This window comes from Chaetura pelagica, unplaced genomic scaffold (genome assembly GCF_000747805.2).
Source record: "Chaetura pelagica isolate M959 unplaced genomic scaffold, ChaPel_1.0 scaffold94, whole genome shotgun sequence".
In the NCBI taxonomy this organism is placed as follows: Eukaryota; Metazoa; Chordata; class Aves; order Apodiformes; family Apodidae; genus Chaetura; species Chaetura pelagica.
In genome coordinates this window covers 618,042-628,405 of record NW_009952881.1, presented here as the reverse complement: position 1 = coordinate 628,405, position 10,364 = coordinate 618,042, and the positions used below count along the sequence as shown (strand labels likewise).

Here is a 10,364-nt window from a genome sequence, read left to right as displayed (position 1 = left end):
TTTGTATACTGAACAACATAGCTCTAAGATCAGGTTTACCAATCTAGAGGGGATCCACATGTGCTGGTGGTCTTCTGTCAGCATAAATGTAAGGGAAGTGTTACTGTCCTGCCCTGACTGCTACAGGAAGGAGCTGAGGAGGGCTGTTGTTAGTTCCATCGTTGAAATCCAAATACATTGCCTAAGTCACATGGGTGTTGGAAGAGCCACTGGGCTAATCCAGCATTGTGTGGGAAACTGTTCTGCTTGCAGATGGGACAGAGCTGTAGTGAAAAAGAAGGAATGACACTGCATTTGAACACACAAGTCCATATCACCCACATGATGATTGCTGCATATTTTTTTCAGTTTCTGCACTCAGTCTCTTTCTTCTTTACATTATTATTGTAAAATTTAAGTGTAATTTAATAAGCAATGCAAGTATAGCTGATCCATATTTCTGTTTATTCTTGCTTCAAAGTTTAACTCCCTATCTGAATTTCTACTTTGGTTTTCAATTATGTGAATTTGAACTATTTAAATAAACACTCTGCACAGATTATTTCACAGCAGATTTATTTGCTTCTTTTTAATTTGCCATAGTGGTTTTTTACTGGTACTATTTTGTCTAGTGAAGTATATGTGTTGAGATACATTTTGCAGGGCTACATGCCTTATCCCATCTGAGTTTCTTTGTTGTAGGAGCAGTTAGAACTTCAGATTCAAAATGTTTTCAGGTTCGAATTAGTTTCTCTAGAAGTGGCTGTCTTTTTCTGCTCTTGAAAAGTTTAACTGTTAAGATATATTGCTTTACAGAGCCTAAATTGGCATAATTTCTGATTAATTTATTTGGAATGGTGTTTGTTTTAGTTTTTAGTTGTATCATGCAAGTTATGTACACGTTTGTGCTATATCAGCAAACAACTGTTATACACATGAAGTAAATAACTGTTACAATACATTACGCTATAAAGAGTGTCAGTGTATCCAACTGGTGCTTTTTATTTGATTCTAATAGCAATAATTGTACTGCATCTTTATTTTGCATTTTGTTTTAATAATCACATAGTATCTCTCTTGAGATGGTTTTTACAACTGAAAAAACTGCAGCTCTAACTTACCTGGCTTTATTTTTAAGTTGTTCAATGTGTAGTAAATGTGGCTAATTCAATGTCGTGTTTTATTCTACAAAAAGTAAAACAGGCTGCTGAGCCAACTCTAATATACTCTGAATAAACATAAACTTTTTTTCTGTTTTAAAGACCTTAACAATCAAAAACATATTGCCATTTTTGTTTATAGAGGATACAGGTAGAAATAGTAAGAGATTTGGAGCTGCGGTGAACTTCAAGCATGCCCCATTGTGATATGTATCTGTGTGTTTCTAGAAAGACAGGAGAGTAACAGGTCTTGATTGTTTTTCAGATGTCAAATTTCTCTCTCGTTCTTCATGTGAATGGCATTATGATGCCTGTGCAAGCCCCTGTTTCAAGACATGCAGGGACCCTTTGGGAAAAGTCTGTCAGGCAGTACCGAAGTAAGTATCTGTATTTTTAAGGAAAAGTATGTAATTTGGGTAATATGCAGCATGATTAGGATATGAGGGACCAGATGTAGGCTCAGTATAGCAGGACTGTGCTTTTATATGAGGAGGTAAATGAAGGTGAAAAGAAATGCAGTAAAATCTCCTGTGGCAGCCACGTTAAAGTAACATTTCAGTTGTGTAAGTGTTGTTAGATTCTGGAGTCACTAGTACATTTGTTATTTGTAGGGTGGGAGGGTACAATTAATAAAGTTTTTTCCAAATAGTTGTGTCTTAATTTTCATTATGGCATTGCAACAGTCATATCTTTCCTTGTCTTTTCTTTCCAGTTGGAGTTTGTGCTAATTCTGGTAAAACTGGCATTTGGATTTTGGTGTGAAAAATGTCTGGCTTTTCCTAAGCAATAGCATTCATTATTAATCAAAGACCAGTTATCACAAAGCTCATGTTTTAGCTTAGATCTCGGTGAGAATGGAAGCCACAGCAGTGACATTTTGAAGGCGGTAATGAGATTTAGATAAAACAAGACTGTCTACTGAAAAATACTTTATAAATAAATTGTGTTTTCCTAAAATTAAGTGCTCAATCCAGAAGATACTGTTCAACTAGTTAATATTAATTGTTTGGGTTTTTTAGAGTGGAAGGATGCATTCCTGCTTCTCCTCTCAACATGTTGCTGGATGAAGTTACTCAAAGATGCGTGTATTTTGAAGACTGTATGTTTGAAAAATTATGTATAATACTTAGCTTATTAATTTTTTAGTTTTTAGTCAAGTTTTCAAATATCAATGCTTAAATTTGTGTACCTGTCACCTTATTTATATGAATCTTGAGTTCACTGAACATATACTTTAGTTAAAATAATTTAACTCCTCAAAATTCTGAGACAAATTTTAAGCTAAGGAGGATGTTCTTTCATAAAACATTTCAGTAATATTAGATGTGTAGTAAATGATTTAATAAATTAATTTTTCAATTTTCCTATAAATGTTAAAAGTTTAAAGGCAATTGAAAAGATCAGCTATATGAGTTAACATATTTTCCTCACAGCTCTCATGGCTTCATGGCTATAATTATTAATAATCTTCATAATACTGATTACTTGTATCTGATTTCAGGCATTGAACCTGCAGACTATAGTCCACCTTTACCACCCAGCATTCGAACACCAGCAGTTTCACACACAGCATCAAGTACAAGTTTGGCAGTAACCAGTGAAGCAGTAACTTCAGTTCCTGTACATGAAGCAAAAGACATAAAAACAACATCTACTTCAAAACTGCAACTCACTGCAGCTACAGGGAAAACTGAATTTTCAGCTGTTACTTCTAATACAACACTGCCAACCATAACTTTATCATCAAATATTTCTTCGCAGTCAACAAAAATGACATCTGGGGAAACCACTACAGCAGTGTCCAGGACAACAAAATATAATATTAGCTTGTCTTCTCCCGTTGTCATTTCTCCATTGTTTCCATCTACTATCAGTTCAGAAACTTCCACAAAGACGCAACTGATAAGTAGTGGTTCCACTAAACTGTTGAGGGCTACAGAGACAATAACTGCTACACATGCAATGACTACAAGCACAGAATCAGAAAAAAAATCAATTTCTACTTTTATTTTTACTGGGGCACCACTTATACTTAGAACAACAGAATTGCCAGTCAAAACTAAAATAATGGAAATATCAGAAATAGCAAGAACATTTCCCACAAAAGAACAAGTAAAACCAGAAGGACTTCCAGCATTTACTTCCAGTTCATTTGAGTCAATAACAGAAAAAACCACTGCATATCTACCACAGTTTTCCACACCACCACCTCTAGGCATGACTTCGTATACACCACCAGTAAACCTAACAGGAATTTCAGAAGAGACAAAAATAAGTGTAGGACAGTCTTTTACCACAGTAGTCAGTGTTACTGCTCCTGTAATCACTACTTTGCCTTTGTTAAAACCAACGTCTTCAGCAACAACAAAAGCACCAGCTGTTTTAACTGAACAAAGTGTAAAGACTGCATTTTCACCAACACCCACACCACCTGTTTCATCAGGAAAGACTGTTAGAGAACCTCCTATTGAAATGATTGAACACCTGACTCATATTGCAGGGGCACCTTTTGCTACAGGTCCAGGTTCAAAGACGACAACTCTGCAAACTCAAGAGAGGTCATCAGAAACAGCTTCAGTATCATCTACAACTCATGAAAAGGAAACTCCCAAGACAACGTCACATGTAGAGCATATGTCAAGTTCCTATTTCCCTCCATATTCACTACGTCCTAGTTTTACAACTGAAAAGTCCATTACTCTTTCTACAAAGAGTACTCTTCCTACTCATGCTTCTCCAGCATCGGGCGAATTAAAAAAAACATTTAAAACTGTTTCAACTACAGGATATCCTTCACACATAGTTCTAAACACAACAGAGTTCCTGACTACAGTAAACACTAAATATCCTGTTGTGGCTGAGACTGTCAGAGTGACACCTTTGTCTGTTGAGGTAACAACCAAAATAACATCCCCTCTTGAATTAGCAGCAAAGTCAACTCTATTTCCTGGAAAAACATCCACTGAATATGTGTCAGCTCTGGTTTCAAGTACAGAGAAGGCAAGCACTTCATCATATTCAGGTAGTGTTACCACATCATCCATGGAAACCTCTATCTCATCAGCAGAAACCACCAGGGGTCCTTTGGTAGCTACGGAAAAAGAGGCAGCTCAAAGAACATCCATCACTGGATCTCCACTTCCTTTCCTTAGTGGAACTAAAACCACATTGAAGACAACACAGCCTGATAAATCACAAGTGGAAAGAACTACTGGCATCTCGATTAGAAAGTCATCTGCTTTCCCTTTCTCACCATCAAGTTCTCTCATGCCTTTAAACATTTCTCTTCCTTCACAACCCTCATATGGAAAAGAAGCATCACTGACAGCTCTCAGTCCCGTGCATACATACCATGAAACGATCTCTTTATATTCAAGAACAACTAGAGCAAAATCCACGTTGCCAACAGAAGAGCCATCTCCAGTCCTGACTTCCTCTACTTTATCCACTGAAACAGAACAATCAAGTCAATTGTCAATAACAACAGTATCTCATGACACATTGCCAGGCAAAACCATTTTAAATATCACTTACGCCACGTTCTCTCCATCCTCCAAATTCAGCAGTCAGCTTGTAACAACCAAAAAAGTAATGACAGCCAGAGAAAAATCAACTCTGTCCCCTTCTGTTGTATTTCCAGTAACAAAGTCTTCTCACAGTTTCTCCACCTCTCAGTACCTAGCAAGTAAATCAGTTTCTTCACCTTCTTTAACACAAGTTATACCAAAAGTAGTAACCACACCAAAATATCCACTAGAAACTAAAATAGTTTCTACAGCATTGAAATCTACAATCCAAAGTAGAACGGACACAGTAAAAGTTACAGCAGTTACAGCTCAACCTTCCTTTCCTCTGTCTTCAACAGGCCTCTTCTCTTGGCAGTCATATTCAGGAGATAAAATTTCAGTACAGACCACAAAGACCATGGTTACACCACATTTTTCTACTCAGAAGGCTATGGAACTTGGTCATCAGACTTCTGAGCCTTTGTTGACAAGCCAAAGCAGTGCCCTGATTTACCAGTATCCTGCAGAAACTGTAAAAAAATCCACTGTTCAGCCACAACGTGTCTTTAGTACAACTGAAGCTGCAATAGAATTGACTTCCTCAACCCCCTTACTCACCTCACCTCCAGAAGGCATTCATTCAAGAATGTCACCTACCTCAGAAGGTCCTACACAAGTTATTTTACCAACAGAAAAGGAGTTGCATTTAACTGCTTCAGTCACACAGCCACATATATCAAGAACTTCTGTTCTGCGATCTACAGTTCCAATTAGAACAACAGCTGGCTTGATTTTTGGCACCAGAGTTCTCCCTTCCTCACCTGAAGTTCTTGCATCTTCCTCTTCTTTAGACACAGCTATAAAAGAATCATTTCTTTCATTTTCCACACAAAAGACAGGTACTGGTCTGAAATTCACAGGGCAGACCTCATTTAGTCCATCACTTGGTTCAAGTCAAACGCTTCAAACAATGACAGCTTCATCAGAATCTAAGTCAACCTCTTCATTGGCTTTGTTACCAGAAACAACAGAAATTCCCGTTGTGATGGGGAGTGGGCCATCCACATCAACAAGCAGAAGTGGTACAGAGAAAACTGCAGTGTTGCCTCAGCAAGTCACACTTTCAACAGCTGCCCACAGTCCCACATTGTCAGTTGTGGCCCTTTCATCAGCTGCAGCTTCAGCCTCTTCAATGCTAAGCAGTACCAGGCAAAATATTAGTATAGTATCATCAGCTCCTGACAAAGTAGAAGCAGTAACAAAGCCCATCACAAGCTCTGTGATGCCCACCTATTTTTCTGTTACTTCAGAAGCAAAAGGAGCCATGCCCCTTGATACAGCAAAATCTGAAGAGCCAGAATTAACAACGGAAGTCCAAGCTGTCCATGCTCAAGGTGCTACTGTTACCCCAGAAACACCTCAGATGTTTTACTCTTTGTATTTCACGAACACCACTGCAGTTCCTTCTAATGTATCAGTATTGTCCACTATAAGTTTGTTCTCTGAACCAAAGCCTTTTTCTTCTACAGCTGTGTCATCAGTCAGTACTACTCAGCCTTCAAAATCTGAAATATCATCTGAGGTGCAAACACCTTCTGTGAGTTCACTGCTAATGGTATCTGACCATCCAAATGATACAGCAGCTCAGTCAGTTTCCTCGTTTGCCTATTTATCTACCAAACCACATTATGGCTTGACTACAACATTTTCTGATGGACTGGCAGCAGCTGAAGCTGTGTCAGGAGTCACAGCATCAGCTTTTATGCTGCCTAGAGAAACAGCAACTCTACGAACTTGTACAGTGAGTATTTATCTGTTTGGTTTTGAATGTGTTTTTGTTTCTTTCACACACTGATAACAAAATTGTGAGCTAATTCTTTGATGATTAGGATTTACAATATCTGGATTAAACAGGGAGCCTGTTTATTGTCTCAATTTTTTTATTAAATGTTGGATGATTTAATTGTGCATAATGGCTTTTTTTAAGTGCTATAATACACTGTGTTTCAGTCCTCAGTTTTTTGAGTCTGTTACAAGAATGTTTTTTTTGGCCAAATATGGTCCTTCATATTGCTCAATGGCAGTTTTTGTCACCTTGCTTTTCCAGAGTCCCCTGTTGTTGTTCCTAATTTTGCCCTTCCTTACTTTTTCTTCTCAACTTCTGTTAATGTGAAGTTAAAAATTCAGTTGTGCCATTCTCTCCTTTACAACAGGACAGCAGTTGTAAACTGTCCTTGGTATGGTGGGTTTTTTTATAAGTGCTCTTTGCTTGTAGCTTCAATAAGTATCATAGGGATTCATAAGTATTCTGTACCTGAAGAATATTGAGTCCTAGTTCTGAGCAGATGTTCTGCAGTATTCTCATACTAGCTTGGTAAGAATGGTAACCTATGTCTTTTATTAAATATGTCTTAGCCAATCACAGAGGATGAGTGCATAAAACACATTTGCTTGGATGGACAACTGGTCCAAGTTAATAAGTCACAGAACTGTCCATACAATGCAACCCAACCCAGCTGTGGAGTTCTAGGATTTGCTACTCAAGTGAATGGTGACAAATGCTGCCCAAAGTGGGAATGTGCATGTAAGTTTTAATTCTGCAGTACTTTTGGATTGAATTTTGTTAATGGTTTAATGCATGTTTAAGAAGGCTAAAAACTGACACTTCTATGCCATGGGTGTAGGAGTTGCACATTGTATGGGTTACTCTTTGTCTAATGCAATTTATCATTCTTGTTCTACATCCAGGGAAATGATATGAATAATGCTCATTTAATGTAGAATATTCCTCTTACCCAGCTTTAGGTATCTGCAGTGGACGTGTCTGTGTCTGACTTAGACCCATTTGCCTTCTGTCTAATCATAGGACACTATACAGTTAGTGGATTTTTTTTGTTCATCTTGTATCTGCTTCAGGATCAGAAGATTCCCTAGACTCTGTTAACTATCTCTGTTAACAGTCTGGGAGCTCTGGAAGCATAGCTGTCCTGTCATCACTCCCATCAGTTACCTAGAATTGAGCAGAAAGGATCCAAACCATTAAAAAAATGATAATTTTGTCCACAATAGCAATGAAAGGACACAAAGATAAACAGTGCAAATTTATGCTTATGCTTTAGAGTTTGAAATAACCACAATAGCAATGAAAGGACACAAAGATAAACAGTGCAAATTTATGCTTATGCTTTAGAGTTTGAAATAACCAGGAGTTGAAATCCAAGCCCTTTGGAATACAAAAGCTTTAGCAATAAGACTGGAAAGAAGGAAACCTTCCATGTGAATTCCTGCCTGAGAAACAAAAACAGAGGGGACCTGAGGATCCAGCATGATCCACTGTCATTTGTATTTTTTGCTAGTTTGGGGTTTGTAAAAATTACGAACCTTTGCTGGAAAGAACTGTAAGATAGTGAGTGATTGAAGAGGTCTGCATGATGCCCCACTGATACATGCAGGATTTGACTGTGCTGTCCATTTACAGAGATGTAACAGAATCAAATACTACTGAAATTGTGTGGTGCATATACAAAGCTCTACTAAGCTAATTAATCTTATAAAATTAATTGTTTTCTCTTCAGATTTTGCATTATTTACAGAAACTCTAAGATAAGTTAGAAAAAACATTTATTTTTGTCTTAGGTCGTTGCACGATTTTCTCCGATCTGAGCATTATAACCTATGATGGAAATCGTCTGGCTTTATTCAAAGAAGCATCCTACGTTGTTAGTCAAACTCAAGAGGAAACTATAACCATCCATGTTCTTGACTGTAGAACGGTAACTAACATTAATCAGCTAACAAGCTGTGTTCAGTCCTGCTAATAAGATGTATCTTAAAAGAAGGGGCATAGCAATACTACCTGGTTGTGGTTATTCACCTCTGTGCAACATTTATGAATTGTTACTTGCACTTTGCAATACTTATGAACAGTATAGCACTTTATCAAGTGACTGCATATGCATTCTTCCTTCTGAAACACCAAACTTCATAGCTGTGAAAGACTGTTTAGATTTTCAGACTAAATTAGACTTTGCAAAGGAAAATACTTCTTTCAGAGAGGGAAGAGAGAAACTTTAATGGGTGTCCTAGTGGGTAGTGTAGGTGGACTTTTGTCATGAAGAGTTAATATTTTGTGAGCCTTTACAAAACTCTTTAAACTCCAGGCTCTTCTGTGAAAGCTATTTTGATGTCCATGTATCACGAAGTTCAGTCCCATTTAGTACCTTATGGAAGTTAATTCCAGAATCTCGATACGTTTCTTATGAAAAAGGAGATCTGATCTGGCTTTCAGGTTAATTTTCCTGTTGTAGTCAGTGCTTTCTGTTTTGTTCAGCATCTTGTAGCTCAGGGAGTATGCATGTATTTCTGATCCATTACTTCTGTACTGTACATATATCATATAGCTTTCTCATTTCCAGTTTCATTCTTACTCACCTTCACGTATGTAGTTCATATTTTCCGGTGTACAAAGAGCTAATCTGCCATATGTATTTCTTTTATTTTTTTCCTGGAAACCATTATGTTGTAATTTCAAGATCTGGTGTTACAACACAGTTGCTGAACACAGTGAGATCACAATATTTTGTTAGGTTTTTTTGCAAGACTGCAATCAGCAGCAGTTTTCCTCTCAAAAACATACTCCACAAAAACACTTAATGTGCCAGTACCTAAAAACAATAAGCAGCTAATGCATAAAGATTTTGCACATCATGACTGTGGTTGATGTTTTTTTGCTTTCTCCATAGAATGATTCGAATTCCACTTCCTTGTGCTTGGCAATGTTGAATCTAACTTATGTAACAAACCAAATTATTATCAATCGTTTAAGTAGAAAAGTAAGTATTTTGAAGGTTTCTTTGCCTTTTAGATAGCATTTTAGTTCTGTATTCAGCTGTGTTCTTATGTGGATACTGAAGATAAGAGTACCACACTATAGGTCATATAATTCGTTGCTCCAACTGTGTAATTTAGTAAAATGCTAGTAAATTCAAAGAGTGAAATTGTGATACAAGGACAGTTAGTGAGGTAAGCCACAGAGCAAAGCACATAAACTGTTAGTCTCTTTAGTACCTTTATTATCTTTTTGGAGGTAAGCCTGACTTCTTTTGGAAAGTAGTTGTGATTTAGATGACTAAGTTGTCTGGAATCTGGCCTTTGTCCTGCTACAGCACTTGGTACCTGACATTTAACCTCTTTTCTATGTATATTTTAGATAACAGTAAATTCAAGATTTGCTTGGCCTACTATTAGAAAATACGGATACAAAGTTGAGGATTCAGGCTTCAAGTATGCAGTTGAGACCCCAACAAAAATCAGAATTCAGTGGTTTCATAACACAGGAGTGATGATAATTGAGTTTAATAGAACCAAGGAATGGAAAGCTTTGGGACTATGCGGTAAGTATAGAGTAGTGCAAGACACAGAGGCATTCAGGTGTTTTGCTAGGGGGAGACATTTTCCTGGTTATATAAGCTGTCTTTTGCAGTATGTGATCCAAGGGAGTTATTGAAGATCATGGAATAGTTTGAGATAATCTTAAAATTAAATTATTGTTATTTTTATTAACTGTTGTAATAATGTTTAATACCTATCCATGTAGTAATAACTTTTTGCTTCTGACTGTAATCTGAGTCAAAAGACATGATTGCTGTAACCAAATTCAAATAATGAACAGAGGCATAAATCCATAATATCAGATAAGATAATATACAGGTTTAGTGAT

At 37.1% G+C, this 10,364-nt stretch overlaps 1 protein-coding gene across 1 annotated transcript in view; it reads left to right on the top strand.

Annotated features, from left to right (window-relative positions):
- Positions 1–10,364, top strand: part of OTOG (otogelin) — a 96,689-nt gene that overhangs the window by 64,380 nt on the left and 21,945 nt on the right. Inside the window, exons 31-39 of the mRNA XM_009995393.1 lie at positions 1,405–1,516; positions 2,159–2,238; positions 2,641–4,492; positions 4,766–5,277; positions 6,175–6,446; positions 7,061–7,229; positions 8,282–8,418; positions 9,388–9,477; positions 9,855–10,038. Coding sequence (XP_009993695.1) covers positions 1,405–1,516; positions 2,159–2,238; positions 2,641–4,492; positions 4,766–5,277; positions 6,175–6,446; positions 7,061–7,229; positions 8,282–8,418; positions 9,388–9,477; positions 9,855–10,038 — 3,408 coding nt within the window. The remainder of the gene's footprint in view (positions 1–1,404; positions 1,517–2,158; positions 2,239–2,640; positions 4,493–4,765; positions 5,278–6,174; positions 6,447–7,060; positions 7,230–8,281; positions 8,419–9,387; positions 9,478–9,854; positions 10,039–10,364) is intronic.